This window comes from Sphaerodactylus townsendi, linkage group LG07 (assembly GCF_021028975.2).
Source record: "Sphaerodactylus townsendi isolate TG3544 linkage group LG07, MPM_Stown_v2.3, whole genome shotgun sequence".
Lineage (NCBI taxonomy): Eukaryota > Metazoa > Chordata > Lepidosauria > Squamata > Sphaerodactylidae > Sphaerodactylus > Sphaerodactylus townsendi.
Window position 1 is genome coordinate 112595758 of NC_059431.1, and position 18584 is coordinate 112614341.

General features: G+C 41.6%; 1 protein-coding gene across 1 annotated transcript in view; it reads left to right on the forward strand.

Annotated features, from left to right (window-relative positions):
* LOC125437067 (vomeronasal type-2 receptor 26-like) overlaps positions 1–18584 on the forward strand; it is a 464990-nt gene that overhangs the window by 5937 nt on the left and 440469 nt on the right. The window contains exons 3-6 of the mRNA XM_048504435.1: positions 4298–4390; positions 10081–10161; positions 12008–12235; positions 17702–17828. Of these exons, the coding sequence (XP_048360392.1) occupies positions 4298–4390; positions 10081–10161; positions 12008–12235; positions 17702–17828 (529 nt within the window). The remainder of the gene's footprint in view (positions 1–4297; positions 4391–10080; positions 10162–12007; positions 12236–17701; positions 17829–18584) is intronic.

The window sequence follows — 18584 nt, forward strand, 5'->3', positions numbered from 1 at the left end:
CAATCTAATCTAAAAAAGACAAAACTGATAAGACTAATGATGATGGCGCTCGATCTCTAGGCCAGGAGGGGACAGACAATACCAGAAAGATGTCACATAGGTAATCCCAATGGTGACGTGGCACACAGCACGGTTGTATTTGTTGTATTTCTGCTATTGTACACCACCCAGAGCCTTTGGGGGTTAGGCGGTCTATGAAATCAAATAAATGAATGAATGAATGAATGAATGAATGAATGAATGAATGAATGAATGAATGAATGAATGAATGAATGAATGAATGAATGAATGAATGAGTAAATAAATAAATAAATAAATAAATTGAATCATCCTTCAAAAGTGGGGTGGAATTGCTACACCACATACTGAAATACAGACTGAAATCATGTTAGGTCTCACAGTCAAACAAAGAGTTATATTATATAGAAATGAAACAAACATGAAATATTTTGACATTTGGTCCAGATTTATTTGGACATTTGTGTGTGAGTGTTAGGTTGCATGTGTGTATTCACATATGCACAGGTAAAGTTCCTCATGACTCAGCTGATTTATGAAGATCACAGCAAGAGGAGCAGCAGTTTCATAGTGGTTAAGAGCAGGTGCACTCTAGGCTGGAGAACTGGGTTTGATTCCCTGCTCTGCTACTTGAGCTGTGGAGGCTTATCTGGGGAATTCAGATTAGCCTGTGCACTCCAACAAAATCCAGCTGGGTGACCTTGGGCTAGTCACAGTTCTTCTGAGCTCTCTCAGCCCTACCTACCTCACAGGGTGTTTGTTGTGAGTGGGGGAAAGGAAATGAGTTTGTAAGCCCCTTGGAGTCTCCTTACAGGAGAGGAAGAGTGAATATAAATCCAACTCTTCTGCTTCTTTCAAGGCAAGTGAGAGGAAGAGGTGGTTCACTATTGACTTACTCCGCAAAGTCTTCATTCGTGGTCTCCCTTCCAATTACCAATCCCGTTTATCTTCTAAGAGCAGATGAGACTGCGCTACAGCATTCCATTCCACAATGTAATGTGAAAGTTAATGCCAGTACTGCGTAGGGGACATAGTTTGGTAATCCCGTAATTTTGTGGGAAAATACAGATTGGGGAGAATTGAGTGAATGGTTAACAGCCTGTATCCAGATTGGAACCCCTAGAGTAATTGGGATTCAATCTTGGTCTATTGGAATCACAATACTCTGCAAAGCACTTCATAAGCCACTAAATCCAACTCTGGACCGAGAGAGCAGAACGGATTCATCTGCGTAAAGCAGAATCGATATACGATATGAAAACAGCTTGGGAGGATGAAAATTAGAGCCTACCGGGGTTGAAGGGAGATCACTCAGATAAAGGTTAAAAAGAGTGGAGCCCTGCTTAAAAAGAGTAGAGCCCTGCACACAGCCCTGCTTAACCCCTTTGTAATACCAGTACTAACACACACACACACCCAAAAAAAACCCTCCAATGCTACTGAAATAATGTTTGCTAAATGTGGTTGCTTTGATAGGCCCAGTTATCATCCTGGTTCATGATTTTTGGACCTAATGGAATTTCTAACTGATTTCAAAGGCAACCTCATCCTCCTGCTACTTGATGTATTTCACAATGCAATAGTGCGATTTGTTACAATCCTTTTTCTTGTGACACTGAGCAAACAATGGTAGCTTGAACAGTAAAAAAACATAATCCTTTTCAGACAGAAAAAGGAACTAGTCCAGCCATGGAGGAGAGGACATTTTGGAGGACATTGATTTCTAGGGTAATCAGGAGTTGAAAGCATCTTGATAGCGCTTAACGTATATAGCGGTCCAATCTGCCCAGCACAAATAACACACCTTAGGGGAAAACTCTTAGGGGAAAACTCCGCACAGCTTTTTCTATATGACATTGTTACCCAGCTTTCACAGGTTGTGAACTGATTGCTAAGGAATCTCCACCAGCTGCTAAGAGTGTAACAGCACACAAATATCTTAAAGTAGCGATGGGGAAAATAACTAGGCAATGCGGGAGGCAGGCTGGGAGGGGATCTTTTTAGACTATGTATACCAGAAACCGCTTGAAACATATCTGCAGAGAATTCACAAAAGACCAAATTGCAGTTTAAATATTTTTATATCAATTTTGTTTGCAAGCAATCACACAGTGAGACATTAAGGCACATATATACAGTTCCTAAGTATATAAATAGGGAGGAAAAGATGATAGAGTAGGAGTTGGGGAAGCAGGGGACTTATACGTTACCTACATCTGCAGAGAAGTTCTGGAAGAAGGCAGGGATTCCTATGCCAGCATGGAGAGTGGGGGCCAGCAGCAGCTGAAGCCAGCCTGGAAGGCTTTAGCCAGCATTGAGAGCCAGCATTGAGAACTTGAACCAGTAGCAGGAGCTGGCTAGCTAGCCAGCTAGCACTAGAGTAAAGAACCAGCATTAAGAATGTGGAACTTGGGGTGCACTGTATTTTTAAACCAGTGGGAGCAGTTTGGGGTGGGAGCTAGTAAGTTTCTATTCCTGTAAGTTTCTATTCCTGGATTTTCTGGGTTTCCATGCTGGGATTGCAGGGCTGAGCTAATTAACAGCTCTATCTATTGTCTCTACTTCCCAGGACAATGGGGTCAATTGGTCCTAGATTATATCAGTGATACCATGAATGGTTTATGCAGAGATACTTCCTACAGTCTCTGCCTTCGAGGAAGGTGTCTCAAGATTTGAAGCTTGGAGGGGCTTCTTTGATTGATTCAGGATGGGATCTTGTTGTTAGGGAGATCATATCTAGAGGTTGGGGAAATACAAGGAAGAAGCAATTGTTTATAAACATGTTTTCTCAAAAGCATAGTATCAGGGAGTTTCCAAAAGCAGCTTAACTAGGTGTGGTGTTCAGGAGATGTGCAGATTCCATTATGTCACTGAAGTACTCTGGTAGGGAAAGATAATCAAAGATGCATGTCCTTGTTATTATGAGATGTCCAGATAATTGCCTGGAGTAACTCATAGATTAGCTTTCTGAAAACAGGCTGTGTTGCCTTAGGCTTGCTGTTGGCTGGGACACTCTGCTATCCACCCATACAAACATGGAAACTGGCATTTTTGCCTCACATGGTATGAACTTCAATATTTTATAAAGCAGGGGATGGAGGCCAGGGTTACAACATCCTCACAAATGCCTTATTTCTGCTCAAGCCATCCTGTTCTGACGATTCTTTATAGTGCACCTTTTTCCCTAAGCCGCCTGCAAGTGGTCCCCTGCCTGGCTGTGTGGAAAGCAGATCTCAGGAGGCGTCTAATTTTCCCCACCCAACCATTCAGTTCTCTGGTCACTTGCACGCTCCACTTCTGCCTGACTTTTTTTGGTGTGGTTCTGAAGGGATTCTCTGTGACTCCATTTGATGAAGGTTGCCCCAGGAAATTTGCTCTGCAGGTTTCCATCCTAAGTGGCTTTTCAGCCTCAAAGGCGCATAGTTGCACTCAGTTCTTTCTGCTGATTCTTGCAATGTATAATTTCCCCTTGATGATGATGATGATGATGATGATGATGATGATGATGATGATGATGCAGGAGGAGGAGGAGGAGCTGTATTCGAAGATAAATAGACACGCATGTATGAATCTTAGCCGTTCAGAGGACTCCCAATGAAAAGCATGGAAACGCCTACCCCCCATTGAGAAGCGCAATGCAGTTGTAGTTTGCACTTTGAACTTTGCACTTGTTCCCCTTCTATTGTAACTATGCCCCCTTCCTGTTTGGTTCCATCATGGGGTAGAGGGGGCACTATGGGATGCTGCAGTTCTATTCAGGAACGATCTGGTGAGATCAGAAAAACATGTTTGCTTCCAAAGTTCTGCCACCAAGGATTCTACATAGTTCTTTTTTTAAAAAAAAATTTGTGACAGAGGCATCATGATCAAAATCACTATAATTGGTTCACCCACTCAAAGCTCCTGTGGCTGTCAAAATGGAACAGCAGAAACATTCAGCATGAGCACCCACAATTGAAAATATCTGGTTATTATAAAGACTTGAGAAAGAAAGGCAGCATCATTCATCCACTGTCATCAGCATCCCAGTCTTACTGGGTGAGCCCTGATTAGCCGAAATATTAGGATGGTACGTGACCATCTCAGAAAGGTATTGAATAGGCCAGCATTGCAAATGGCACTTTCTGGAAATGTACTGAGAGCACCAGTTGAAACATAGTACAGCTCACTTATACCCTGAAGATGCTGTAGAGAAAATCAGGCAACTCTATACTGGGACAGACACTTTATCATCAGCCTAGCAGCATCCTTGATGTTGCTCCTACTCTTCCTTCCCCAGATATACGCAGGTATTATGAAGTGTTCAGAGGTGGAACCCCTTCAAATCCCACAAAATTGGTACCAGCCAGGGGACATCCTCATCGGTGGGGTTGTGAGTCATCTCAGTTTATTTTTCCACAAACTTTCCTTTCAGGAGCAACCTGCCCAGGGATTTCTTGAGACATCATTGTAAGCAATCATTTTTCCCCTCCAGTATTCTGATGTTAGATTTTATGTTAATGATTCATTTGACTACATTCTTGATAAGGTGAACAATAAAAATATAATTTTAAGCCCTTAAGTATATATATACCTGCATGCATGGCTAGAAAAATTCCCTGACAGCTAGAAAGAATGAGAGATCTCTAAATATTAAATGCAGTATTCCAGCATACATGGACTGAGCCCATATGGGCAACAACAATAATGTGTTGATTTTATTGGAGTTCATGTATTCATAGACTTCATTTCTAACTGAGGCTCAAGTCAAATTACACAGTGTCAATCAACACAGACAACCCCCCCCACACACACACACACACATACACATAACAAGGAAGGCAATAGAACATCCTTGCAGGTTTCCCATCCAAATACAAAAACCCAGTTTGTGGAATTCTCTTCCTCCTAAAGTCTGTCAAGCACTTTGTCTATATGCATTTAGAAAATTGGTAAAGATGCACCTATTTTCCCTGAGCTTGGTTGAAGAAATTGGTTTCCTCTTTCTGGTAATGTTGTGAAATTTTAAACAAGTTCTATGAATTGCCATATTTGACAGGTTGCCATATTTGACATATTTGCCATATATCACCTCTCACACCCTCCCTTCCCTTTCCCCTCCCCTCCCTCACTCCCCTTCCCTTGCATGCCACCCCTCCTTTCCTTCCCCCTAGCTCTGCTAGGGTGGGTGGGCCAGATCCAGATGCCGGGCCCCCTCCCCTTCCTTGCATGCCACCCCACACTCCCTCCCCTCCTTCCCCTCCCCCTCCCTCCGCTAAGGTGGGTGGACCATGTCCAGTAGTGGCACTGCTGTGGTCTATGATTTAATTGGCTTTTATGAGTGATATGTCAATCAATCAAGCAAAAACCTTTATTAGGCATAAAAACCATCATGTATCAAAATTACAATAGAAAGAGCACTGTTGCCCATCCTGTAAAACACGCATTAAAAATGTGACTACACCTTCAGACATTTCAATATTAGGGTTGTTCAATAACTTAGTCATTTTTGTTTTATCTGAGGAAATTGCAAACCCTGTCGGTGATAAAACAGCCAAATCAGCTCTGATGTTGTCATATTTTGGGCAATAGAGCAATTATGAGTGTTATGTCGAAACCCACCCTTAGACCTTGAAGTGTAGGGTGGACTAAAAATACGAATAAATTAACTAACTAACTAACTAACTAATTAATTAATTAATAACTGGGGCTGAACCTGATTAGATTTGGAAATGTGATGAGGCTGGGGCAAAATGGTGACTGACTATTCACTGCTGTTTTATGTTGTTTTTATCCTGTGTTATTTAATTTTCCTGAATACAATGTTCTGTTTTTAGTTTAGTTATTTCAGACTATTGCTTCTTATAGACTTATCTACTCAGAAAAGGAGGGATATAAATATTTTAAAACAAACAAATAAATAGTTGAATGATGTCACGCATTCCATATTTTTCTTATAATCATAGAAGCAATTTTATTTGCAGTGTGGCAAAACCAAGTTCTGAATCAAAACATCTCTGGATATTCCCTTGGTAGTTTTAAGCCATCACCTGAGACTCAACAACAATCCCAAGATCTTACTCAAATGCCACTCTAGGTTTCCACATACTTGACAACTACTTTCATAGAGGCAATGATTAGGACTTATCTGATCAACTCTGGAAGCTGCTTTTCAAAACACTACAGATTCGTTCCTAACTACACATGTAGACTCCAGAAACAGCTGCTGATTTGGAGTCATTGGAGGGCATGGTCTCAGATGCCTCCTCTTTCAAGCTAAATGGCAAGACATCCTGAGGGATTTACAAGATTCCACAAGTAAGAGATCTCCTCTGCTTGGGAAATATTAGAGTGTTTTTCTCTACAGTGTCATAATCATAATTCACTCTTGTCCTGGAAATCCCAGTTGTAATGTTTTAAAGTTCTGAATCACAGGGGAATGTGTAGCTGGAAATCAAATAAAAGAATATGAAATATATGGATTTGCTTTGAAGTTTTGTACACATTACTGAAGGTAGGACAAGCAGACACTGTATATTTAAGATTTAAAGTGTGTGGTTATGCCAAAGTAATGGGTTGTGACTGTGTGAGAGCACATTAACAAGGGGAGCACCTTATAAGGAATGAAAAAAGACCAGAGGATAGTTCCCATTTGGATGGCAGATTGTGGGAGAAACTTTGCCCACAAAGAAAACCACCTTGATCAACCTTTGTTTACTTCAGCCAGTCCACTCTCAGTCCACTCTCAAGGAAAATCCTGATCATGGTTGGGAGGTGTAACTCTTTAGATGAGTACAAGAATATAGGCTGCCATCAGCATCAAACTTATTCAGATGAGTATGCCAGTAATGCTCTGGAAAGGGCTATCATACCACAGCCAACGTATGGTGACTGCAGGTTTTTCAAGGCAAGAGAAGAACATAAGTTCTTTGCAATTGCCTGGCTTTGTATAATAATCCTGCCCTTCCTTGGTTTTCTGCCACCAACTGCTAAGCAGGGCTGACGTTGCTTAACTCCTAAGTGTTGAGAAGGTCAAGCACCCCTGGGTTTTCCAGGTCAAGAATGTAATTTACATGTCTGGAGAATGTAAATAGATCACTTAAAAAGTTAATGATTGAAGATGCACTCAGTTCTCAGTGGTATCCAGTCACTAGTAATTAATGAAAGTTTATCATATTCAATATATTCCCAATTGGACATTATATTTATTCACTTCTTTTTAGTAGAGAGCACTTACAATATGATTGGAAACCCCCTGACATTGTACGGCCTTTCCTTCAGTTTGCCCAGACCTGCTTTATCCCTCTTGAAATGCCCAACTAGTCTTGATGGGATATGATCTACTGTGGCACATCATTTTTTCTGATATTTTATATTTTCATCCTTTCAGAAAATAATTACATTACTTTTTGTGCACTTGTGTAACCTAGCAAATCCCTGACTACATACAAGTCCTAGTCAAATTTGGAGGGGGGGGGGGATTTAAAATCAATCAAATGTCAGCACCTTGTGTCTTGCTAAACAAATGTGAAATTGCACCAGCAGGACAACAATATGCACAGTAACAAACATTTAATATGAACGTAACAACTTTGCAGCTAAATTTGAAACTAAATCTTAGTGACTATGAATATAGCACAACTCAGATATACAGAATCCTCAGCGCACTTCAGGAAAGGCACTCAGATCAATAACAAATACCAACAGCACCAAGTAATAATAAAGAAGTTATGGGGGGAGGATCCAACATATGAATGAGAAGTGCTGCTTCTGCCCCATCTGCTCTTCACCTGTGGTGGCTGCGGCTGCTGAGAGTCTTTCTCTATTTTGGGCCAGTATGGAAACGATCAATTCCCACAGTCCGGCTCTGGGCCTTCCCTCCCTGCTGCAGGCTGGATTGACTGAGAGGGTAATGGGGCCCTTGCGGTTAATAATATATCAGAGAACACACCACCTCTCATTCTCAGTGAGGTCATGTTCCCTAAGCTTTCAAGACCAAATATTCCACATAAAAATGAAAAACATACAAATATATTCAAAGGGTGCATGTGGTTAAGCACTTGCACTCAGCAATCAACAAACACATTGAGATTTCAACAAAAAATGAAAAAAGAAAAGCAAAAAGACAGAGAGTAGTTAAGCTGAGAAGTTTGAATTAACAGTCCCTAAGAACCCAACCTTCTGTTCCTTCCATTCCATGGGAGCAAGAATTTCTGCCATCCCTCTTCCAGAAATGGGTACAGAGAGAGAGAATTCACAAACAAGGGACATTTTCTTCTATGGAGTTCCCAAAAATCCCAAACCTCCATTCCCATAGCTCCTCACCTTGTGCCAAATATTCCATTTTGCAGAGGCCAACTAAGAGCTTGCTTTTGTTTGTGTTTTATATAGTTGTTAAGGGGCAGAGTGAGGGGGAACGGCACCCAGGGCACTCGTGAGCCTTGCGGCCCTGCCACACCTCCACCATGCCTTGAACTACCCCAGAACCCCACACCATGCCTTCCAATAAATGAGTTACAAAAAAGTCACTTTAGCACCCAGCACTCAGTGCCAAATCACGGATTAAACACCTAAAACAATTCTAGGAGACCAACGAGGTTTAGTAGTCTAGAAGATATGACATCAAAGTTAAGAGTATCTTTGTTTCTTCTGATACGATACAGCAATTCTTCTGCACCTTTGTTAAGCTGACAAAGGCTTTTTTTCGTCATAATACGCTGGAAACGATATCTTGACCGAATTTCATGCAGTAAGTTCACTCCTGATTTTGAATTTGGTTAATTTCTTTGACATCTCCCAGGACCAATGTGATAACCAATAACTTGCTTTTAAGTCAGAAGAGTACTGAAATACCTGAATAGAATTTCAGATTCCCTACAGATTTTGAAATTAAGTATTATTCTTTTATTTATCTCACAGAGACCAAAGGTGCTGACTAAAGGAAGCTATTCTCCTGTACTCAACAATGGCTCAGCCAAAGATATTTTCCCCCATAATCTATTGCCTGATCTTCTTGTAACTGCAAATATTGGGGATTCAGTCAAGGATGTTGTATATGGAAAGCAGAAGCTCAGCCACAGGGTGGCCCCAGAGCTGAGTCCCCACTGCTTAGTACTCTGAAAGATTATGGAGTTTACACATTTGGCGGTAAAAAAGAAACAAAGAAATACAGAAGCAAAGAGGTTCTCAAACACTTTCTCCTTTGTCTCCAAAAACATATATTTCTCTTAGGTTTCCTATGATCATCATTTGGAGGCCCCAAGCAAATGGAAGAAACACGATTGCCCCTCCTTTTTACCGTCGCGATGGTCCCTGAAAGGTGAAACCCTGCAGTATGTGGGAATCGTACAGCTGCTTCTGCATTTCTCATGGAAATGGGTTGGCCTGATTGCTATGGAAAACGAAGCTGGAGAACATTTCTTGCGGACAATGGAGAAGATGCTTTCTGAGAATGGGATCTGTTTGGCCTTCACAGAAAGAGCTCCAAGGAAGAATCAGGCAGACGCAATGGCTTCAACATTCCACAGTTTTTATAGTGATAGTTCAGTTTTATTGGATGCCAAAACTAATGTTATTGTTGTGTATGGAGAAACACCTACCATCATATGGGTGGCAACAGTTTTATGGCTTTCATCTGAAACCGGTTCTGAATATCTGGCCGAAAGTTTTATAGGGAAAGTGTGGATTACAACAGCCCAGATAGATTTCACCTTCCACAGATCTCTCAAAGACTCATGAAGAGATGTTTCATGGTGCTCTTTCCTTCACACTTCACTCAGATATGGATCCTGGGTTTTTCAAACATTTGCCAACATTAGACAACTTCCTCCTGGGCAAAGGAAGATGGTTTCTTTCTCAAACATTTCTTGGAAAAGCGCCTCTTTTGAATTATTCAGTGTGTTTCTAAATGCCGAATAGAGTCAATACAGGAATCGATGGTGATAGAAATATGTACTGGGGAGGAGGAAACACTGGAGGAATGTCTCTGCAGCACAATCTTTGAATTAAGCTAATGACCTGCCACAGCCACAGCATGCCATCATATAATGCTGTCTATGTAATATTTTGCATCGTGCCTTACAGAATATGTACTCATCTACACCCATCAACACAGTTATGGGAAATGACAACACACTAGAATCTCTGCATGTGAAGCCTTGGCAGGTAATCTACCCTGGATTAGTCTCCATGTCATCTTGAGAATTACTTGAAGTTGATTCCTCAAGATGGGTCAAAAAAACAGCAGTGTGAAAACAGTGTGAACAGGTATGTTTAAAATGGTGTAAAGGTTTATACTGTTTTCACAGCGTTTTCACACTGCTGTTTTTGGCCCATGCGGAATAATCTCTTGGGAAGAAAATGCAAAACTATGGCAAAACTGGATAAAGAATTATCAATCAACATTACTTTGATAAAATGAATGGGGTAAATTAACTGTGAGGTTATTTCAGAAGCCATTTCCAGTTAATGATTTCAAACTAATTCTATACTCCTTGTAATATTTACGGACAATAAGAGTCACTTTCCTGTGGGATGAGGAATGGAAACACCACGAACAACTAAAATATCTTCTACAGCAGTCTGTAAGCTTTTGTCAGCAACAGACTACTGTCTTAGGATCTTAGAGCTTCTCCACTAATTACCAATATCTTAACATTGTAAAATGTAAGCACATGTCACCAAACTGACCATTCTACCATTATACCCACTTTGCTATAGAGTTTGATATCTATTCTCAAAAGGGGTTGTTTTCCACTGTCACCTGACATTCTAACGAACACTTAAATCTTTGGATATTTACATTCATGGATTGAGGCCATGTTGACAGAACAGAAGTTCATGTCCAAATCTGGGGGAAAGCCCCAGGGTTGCAGCACAATCAGAAATCATACTGGGGGAAATGGAGATGGGTACTAAGTTCAACAAAATAGAAAAGCATTGTTTGTACATCTGCAAATTATATTTCTCTTCAGGAGCCTCTGCCTGAGGGTGGAATGGTGAGAGGCACTGTGCTAGTTCAGTCAAACTTCAGGAATCAGATTTCAGAGGCAAGCCAGGGAGACAGTAATATACAGGCCAAACACTGTATTCACAAAGCCTCTACCAGTTCATATTCAAGGAGCAGGCATCTGTAACACAGGTGTCACACAGTCAAGAGCAAATTGAGGTGTGAGGTCCCACAGTTCCAGTCCAAAGAACAGGTTTCCATGAGGAACAGTCAGATGGGTATCAGGATGGCCTTGAAGTAATCACATAGCTGCATTCACAAAGTATCGCTCTCCCTGCATGCCATTTTCTAATTGATTAGGCAGACTTTAGCTTTAATTCACAGGCAACCGGCTGCTTTCAAGTAAGTAACACCTAAGTAATAACTGGGCCCTGCAGTTTGCGCCTTAATCCCACCACTGTTGCTCTGCAGGTGAGTCTGATCAACTAAGGGCCTGAAGTCCCTCAGCTCCAGGGTTGGGGGGCTTTCCCCTGCTCTTTCATCTCTGTTTCTGTGGTTTCTGACAGAGCTGGTTTCTGACTGAATGGCTTTTCCTCAGAGGTACTTCCACTTTCCTGGGCAGCCAATGTAGGAGCAGTAGCACTTCAGGATGGCTGGGGTGGAAAGAGGAGCCACAACTACCACCCCCTCACCTCTGCTACTACCATCCTCATACCAAGTATCACCCCCTGCTCCACCATCCTCGCTGACCATCCCCACCTCTGCCCCCTGGACCTCAACATTTCCTGATCATTGGGTGCTGTGTGGTTTCCGGGCTGTATGGCCGTGTTATAGCTGCATTCTCTCTTGACGTTTCGCCTGCATCTGTGGCTGGCATCTTCAGATCCGACAATACATTTCCTGATCATTCATACTAAGATGTCAGGGAAAAGAGCTGGAAATAGTTTCATTCCTATAGCAATTTTCTCCAAAACAGAAGGCTCCAATTATCTCTGTGAAATGTGTTTAAAACACAGCACTGAGAATAACCCTTTGCAATCCTTCTCTTTCTCCTTTCCCTAGCTCCACTCGTTTCTGCAAAGGATAGCATTTAACAACAGTGCCAGAGATGAAATTATGCTCAATGATCATGGAGAACTAGCAGGTGGATTTGATATTACGAACTTGGTCACTTTTCCCAACAACTCCTATGTCCGGATCAAGATTGGGATGTTGGATCCTCACTCTCCTCCAGGCAAGGAGCTCACCATTCATCAAGACAAAATTGAGTGGCACAAAAGCTTGACTCGGGTAAGATGAGCCAGCCCTGTCTCTCAAGTGACCAATTTGCTGACATGGTTTTCAATGAATTGTTATTTAAGAGTGATGTGGGCCAGTGGGCAGCTCCATACTGGGCACTAGTTAAATACTCTAAAAATTCGGTAAAATTCAGATTTATTTGGGCATAAAATTATTGTGTGCCCGAATAAGACAAATAACATATTCGGATATGCCCAAAAATTCGGTATCCAAAAACATTCAGCACCGTTTGAATTTTTTTGTATTTTGGGGTGTTTTTTACATTTTGGCTCGCTAAGGTATATAACAATTCTAAAACCAGTGGCACCAAAAGTTCAGGGTATCATCCAGAGACTGTCCTGATAATACCACCCATGTTCAGTAAAGTTTGGTTTGGGGGGGAAATGTTATGGACCTCCAAACGGGGTTCTCCCATCCCCCATTGTTTCCAAAGGGAGCTAACAGGAGATAAGGCTACCCATTTGAGGGTCCATAACTTTGGCTTCCCTGAACCTAACTTCATTAAACTCAGGTGGTATCATCAGAACAGTCTCCAAGTGATACCCTGAAATTTTGGTGTCACTAGCTTTACAAATGTGTACAGACCTGAAATGCACCGCAAAGAATGTGCCCAAGATTCTTTGTCCAACTTTGCTAAAGTTTGTGTGGGAGAGAAAAATGCTGTGGGCACTTAGTTGAAGGTGAACCTGATGCCCACAGCATTTGCCCCTCCCAAGCAAACTTTAGCAAAGTTGGCTGGTTCCTTTCAGGAAACTCACACCAGCAGCCCTGCAGGAAATGCCCCCATCCTAGGGAAGAACAGATTTTTAAAAAAAATGTAAAAAATATTTTGGAAATATTTTTTTCACAAGTCAATGCAATAAGAAGAAAAGATTTAGAAGAAAAAGAAAAAGCCCACCTTGGCTTTTAAAATTGTGGATGTTTTTTTTACTTAGATAATCCTAATTAGAGATATAAAAAACTCCTTTTGATAATAGACAATTTCATATCAACTTAAATGGATAAACCATAGTGGTGACACTTGCTGCTGTTCATAAATACAGAAATAATTATTGTTGTTTTGGAAGGTTTTCTGGGAGAATTCCCAACAACATAATTTTTGAGTCCATTAAAAAAAATTTTTTTGCATTTCTTGCATTTTGGGGTGCATTATTTTTTTGACATTTCTAGAATGTACCCTTACATATATTTCTTTGCACATTTCTCTAATCTCTTCTGGGATGATGAACCATCTGTAAAATGTCTTATACGAGTTTTCTTTCAATAGCCGACATGTAGTAAATTTTATATTTTGAGTCAATAATGTTACCCACAGCTAGAAGAGAATCACCTCTTGAAAATTTTGATCATAATTTATCATGATCATCATTTTAACCTGTTCTGTTTCTGAGTCATACCTTAGGAAGAAGTAACATATTCGTCCCATTGTGTTTTTCCTGGTGGGTGATTTCTCTCAAAGGCCCCTTCCGCACATGCAGAACAATGCATTTTCAAACCACTTTCACAACTTTTTGCAAGTGGATTTTGCTATTCCGCACAGCTTCAAAGATCATTGAAATCAGTTTGAAAGAGCATTATTCTGCATGTGCGGAAGGAGCCATAGTTCCTCTGGTCACTTATCATGCTTTTCTGAACCTGGCTGCTTTTTGAAGCAATGGCACCCACTGTATTTTGGTTCCTTCTTCTTTATCTTCTTGCCAAGACTTGATCTTCCCTTGGTTGTTAATCATACCTTTGTATACAATTACATCATGTTTTTTGGGGTTGTCTAATTATAATAAGCTTCAATAGCAAACATTCCTTTGGTATGCTTAATTTTTTTTTCTGTGACTATACCCTTACTCCAAACAATCCTCTGCCTAATACTTGCTTATCTTTAGGGTATATTTCCCTTCGATTTGATAGCTTTTCCAGCCATATATAATTTTGAATACTGGTTTTCAAGTCACAAACCTCTAATTTTTGAAAATGAAATAAATTTTGACATTGGACATTGTGACCGCTGACATGGTCTTTCATGATCCAACATAGATCTTGAAAAATGTTGACACTTCAGTCTTCTGGGGGGGTTCTCTTGTGCTTTTATAAGAAACTAGCGGGCCCGGCCACACGTTATATTGTGAGCTCTGTCTACAGGAAGTGGAAAAGAAAGCAAAGGGGCATTTAACCAGCCCAAACACATGTGTCATTGGACAATGCTTAGTAAAGTGGGAGGGGCAAGGGGCCCCTCGCTCCCCTGCCTCTCTCCCATTCCTTTGCATGTATGCCCCACCTCGGGCCCTCCCTCCCACGTTCCCGTGCCTCTGTTAGAGCGGGTGGCTCCATGTCCAGGTGGTTGTCCCCTGTCCCTTTCTGACCTCCTTCCCCATGCAGGCTCACACCTTAGCTTAAAACCACGCTGGGAGGCATGAGCTACGTTGTATTCAAATTTCAGAGAGTTTGGTCCAGCAACCCCCCGTACCCTCCCTCACCTTCCCCTTCCTCTGCTAGGGCCATTTCCAGATTGCGGGCCCTATCCTTTCACTCCAGATGGGTGCGGTTTTCAAGGGAAGGTACGGGCTGAGTTCTGGGAGTGGTTTTCTGGGCTGTGCGGCTCTGGTCCGGGGTGGATTCTTTGACCTCTAATGTTTCCCACCTGCATCTGTGGCTGGGATTCTTTCAGAGAGGTGTAATAACACATAAAAGTCTGTTTCTCACCGTGTCTAAGCTGAGAAGGGGAAAGTTTGTAGTGTGGCATACTGTCCATGTCCCAGGCGTAAACCAATCATTAACTGTTTGGGTGGAACTTGTTATGCAAAGGTGGTGGCTGAGTGCAATTGTAATAGGGTGGGGTTATCAGTCCATTTTTAAGTACTGAGCACCAGGCCCTGCTAATCTTCAAAGTCTCTTCTTATTGAAATTGTCCTGGTGTTTGTGAATTTCAATGGCCTCCCTGTGCAGTCTGACATAGTAGGCTTCTGAATTGTCCAAAATTTCAGTGTTCTCAAATAAAATGTTATGTCCAGTTTTGTTTAACACGTGTTCTGCAACTGCAGATTTTTCAGGATGGTTAAGCCGACAGTGTCTTTCGTGTTCCTTAATACGGGTCTGAATGCTGCGTTTTGTGGTTCCTATGTAGACCTTTCCACAGCTACAGGGTATGCGATATACTCCTGCAGAAGTGAGGGGGTCTCTCTTGTCCTTTGCTGAGCGAAGCATCTGCTGTATTTTCCTGGTGGGTTTGAAAATGGTTTGTAGGTAGTGCTTTTTCATCAGTTTCCCTATTTGATCTGTGATTCCCTTGATGTATGGTAGAAATATTTTTCCTGTGGTAGGCTGTTTCTCTTCAGTCCTCTGGGTTTCTCTTGGTCTTAAAGCTCTTCAGATTTCTGTTGTGGAGTAGCCATTAGCCTGCAGAGCCCAGTCTAGATGGCTGATTTCATCAGGGAGGTTCACAGATTCGTTTTGCACGATGTGTCAGCGTTTTGATTATGCCCCTTTTCTGTTGTGGATGTTGATTGGAGTTTTTATGTAGATACCGGTCTGTGTGTGTCAGTTTTCTGTATACTGTGTGGCCCTGCGTGGTGGTTGGGTCTGTGAAAGACCAAGACATCTAAAAAAGGCAGTTTCCCTTCTTTTTCAGTTTCCATGGTAAATTGTATGTTTGGGTGGATGCTGTTAAGGTGGTTTAGAAAATTCAGCAGTTCCTCCTCACCACAGCTCCAGATTGTAAAAGTGTCATCCACAAATCGGAACCAAGTTGCAGGTTTCCTGGGTGCTGTTTTCAGGGCTTCTTTCTCAAAATGTTCCATGTAAAAATTGGCTATCACTGGGCTGAGGGGGCTTCCCATGGCCACCCCATCGGTCTGCTCATAATAATCATTGTCCCATTGGAAGTAGCTGGTTGTTAGGCAGTGTTGAAATAAAGTTGTGATGTCATCTGGAAACATCTGGCCAATGAGTGCAAGTGCGTCTTTCACTGAAAGTTTGGTGAACAGTGAGACAACATCAAAGCTGATAAGTCTGTCGCTAGGGTTGAGATGGAGATTGCTAATTTTCTCGATGAAGTGGGCTGAGTCTTTAACATAATGGCACAGCCAGTGTCCCAATGTGGCTTTATGGCGGTAAAGTCAAGAATTTTGCCATTTCTAATTTCTACCAGGAACCAATCGCTTTCACAATAGGTCACAGGTGGAATGGGGACTGCAGGCTGGAATGGGGAGTCCATATAACCAGGGTAAAAGAGCTTCTGACTTGCAGAGTCGTTGGCATGTGTCTGGTTGAATGGAGGAGCTCTTGGATGGTTTGGCGAGTGATTTTCTTGGTTGGGTCTTGTTTCAGTTTTTTGTATGTTGTGGGATCCAGGAGTTATCTGATTTTTTTTCTTTATATTGTTCGGTCTTCATGATTACTGTTGCATTTCCCTTGTCTGCTGGAAGTATGATGATTCCTGGATCTGAGCTGAGATTCTTAATAGCATTTCTTTCCTTTCGTGTAATATTACTGAGGGGGGTGGGGAGTTTTGCTTTTCGCAACATTCTTGCTGTTTCTCCTCTTAATTCCTTTGCTTGCTCTTCTGAAAGATGTTGGATGGCTAATTCTACATTGGCAATGATGTTTTCCACGGGAACTCTGGTGGGAGTACCAGCAAAATTGCCTCCCTTGGCCAGGATGGATGTTTCATCACTGGAAAGATACCGTTCAGTCAAATTTATAATGATCCTTGAAGTGTCCAATGAAGGTTTCTATTGGTGCCGATGTTTTTGGATTTTGCTGAATTTCTGCCTCTGTCTTTTTGTGTGGCTGGCAATGTCTTTCTCCATTTTTCTGTAGGTGTCCCAGTCCTGGCATCTCATTTTTTGACTGATGTGGATGTGGAGAAGTAGTAACACCTTGTCTATGACTCCAAGTTCTTTGCGGGTGGTGTGAATTCTCTCACGTACTAATGCACATTCCAGGCGGTCATATATATGGTTAGCCTGTGGGGATTTGAAAGTCCTTTTTGCTTTGAGAAAGGCTGGAATAGTCTGGAATAGTCTGGAATAGAAGGCATGGTTGTTTCCCATGCATCAGAGGGTGTTGCTTTGACAATAACGGAGATGGTGCTATTCTTGAACAGAAGTGTGATTTCCAACTATCACAGAGTAAGCAGATTCATAATAATAGCCACAATTTGTGACATGTACACCTGAGGAGGTCAATGGAAACAGTATGCAAACCTAACCTGCATTGAATGCTTGACGTTATTGTGTGAAAATTTCAAAGCAATCGGTCCAGTAGTTTGGGAGATTATCTATCAGCAGAAAAACAAACTGATAGATTTTTATATAGAGAGATGATCTCAATTAATATGATATCCAGGAGATCATAGATATTTCAAAACCTTGAGTCCTGTTGTCGGCAATTTACCCACTCGCTGTACTGTGAAATAGCTAAAGTATGTTTTTAAGACTAGATTCTTCTGTTGTTCGAAAATAGGTGCCTCCACTGTCAGTCTGTAATGACCCCTGCAAGCCAGGATACAGCAGGAAAAAGAAGGAGGGGAAGGCGTTTTGCTGCTATGACTGTGCTTCCTGTCCAGATGGCAAGATATCAAGCCAAGAGGGTAGGAGATATCAAATCCCCATGCAATTAAATGGATATAAATTCTGTGAATATAACTGCAGGGGCCTGACCTAGGAGTATATGAGTATTTGAATGCCTCCACTTGGTAAAATGATACAAATTTTAAATTTTATTATACATTCATTTGCAGTTGTTTCCACAGCATTATAGAAACGACAATGGGATTATGGGAACATTCACATGTAGAGTGCAATACTAGGAACAACTCAAGTGTTCTGAATCAACACTATATTATCCATGATTACGATTGCACTGACATATTGCTATGAAGAATTTAAAAATAGTGATTGGCGTGCAATGAGGGAGCGTACCAATGACTTTAGCAATAGCATTTAGCAATACTAGTTTCCAAAGGAAGTACCCTAGCTTGTGATACAAATGTTCAATTGGATGCAAAGGAATAAATATATAAGTACAGAATTGGGAATTAGTTTTTTTTAAAAAAGAAACCATGAATGGATGATGAAGAAAAAGAAGAAGAGGAGGAAGAGGAGTTTGAATTTATATCCCCCTTTCTCTCCTGTAGGAGACTCAAAGGGGCTTACAATCTCCTTGCCCTTCCCCCCACACAACAAACACCCTGTGAGGTGGGTGGGGCTGAGAGAGCTCCGAGAAGCTGTGACTAGCCCATGGTCACTTAGCTTTGAAGTGTATGGGGAGTGTACAGGCTAATCTGAATTCCCTAGACAAACCTCCACAGCTCAGGCTGACAGGGCTGGGAATCAAAGCCAGTTCC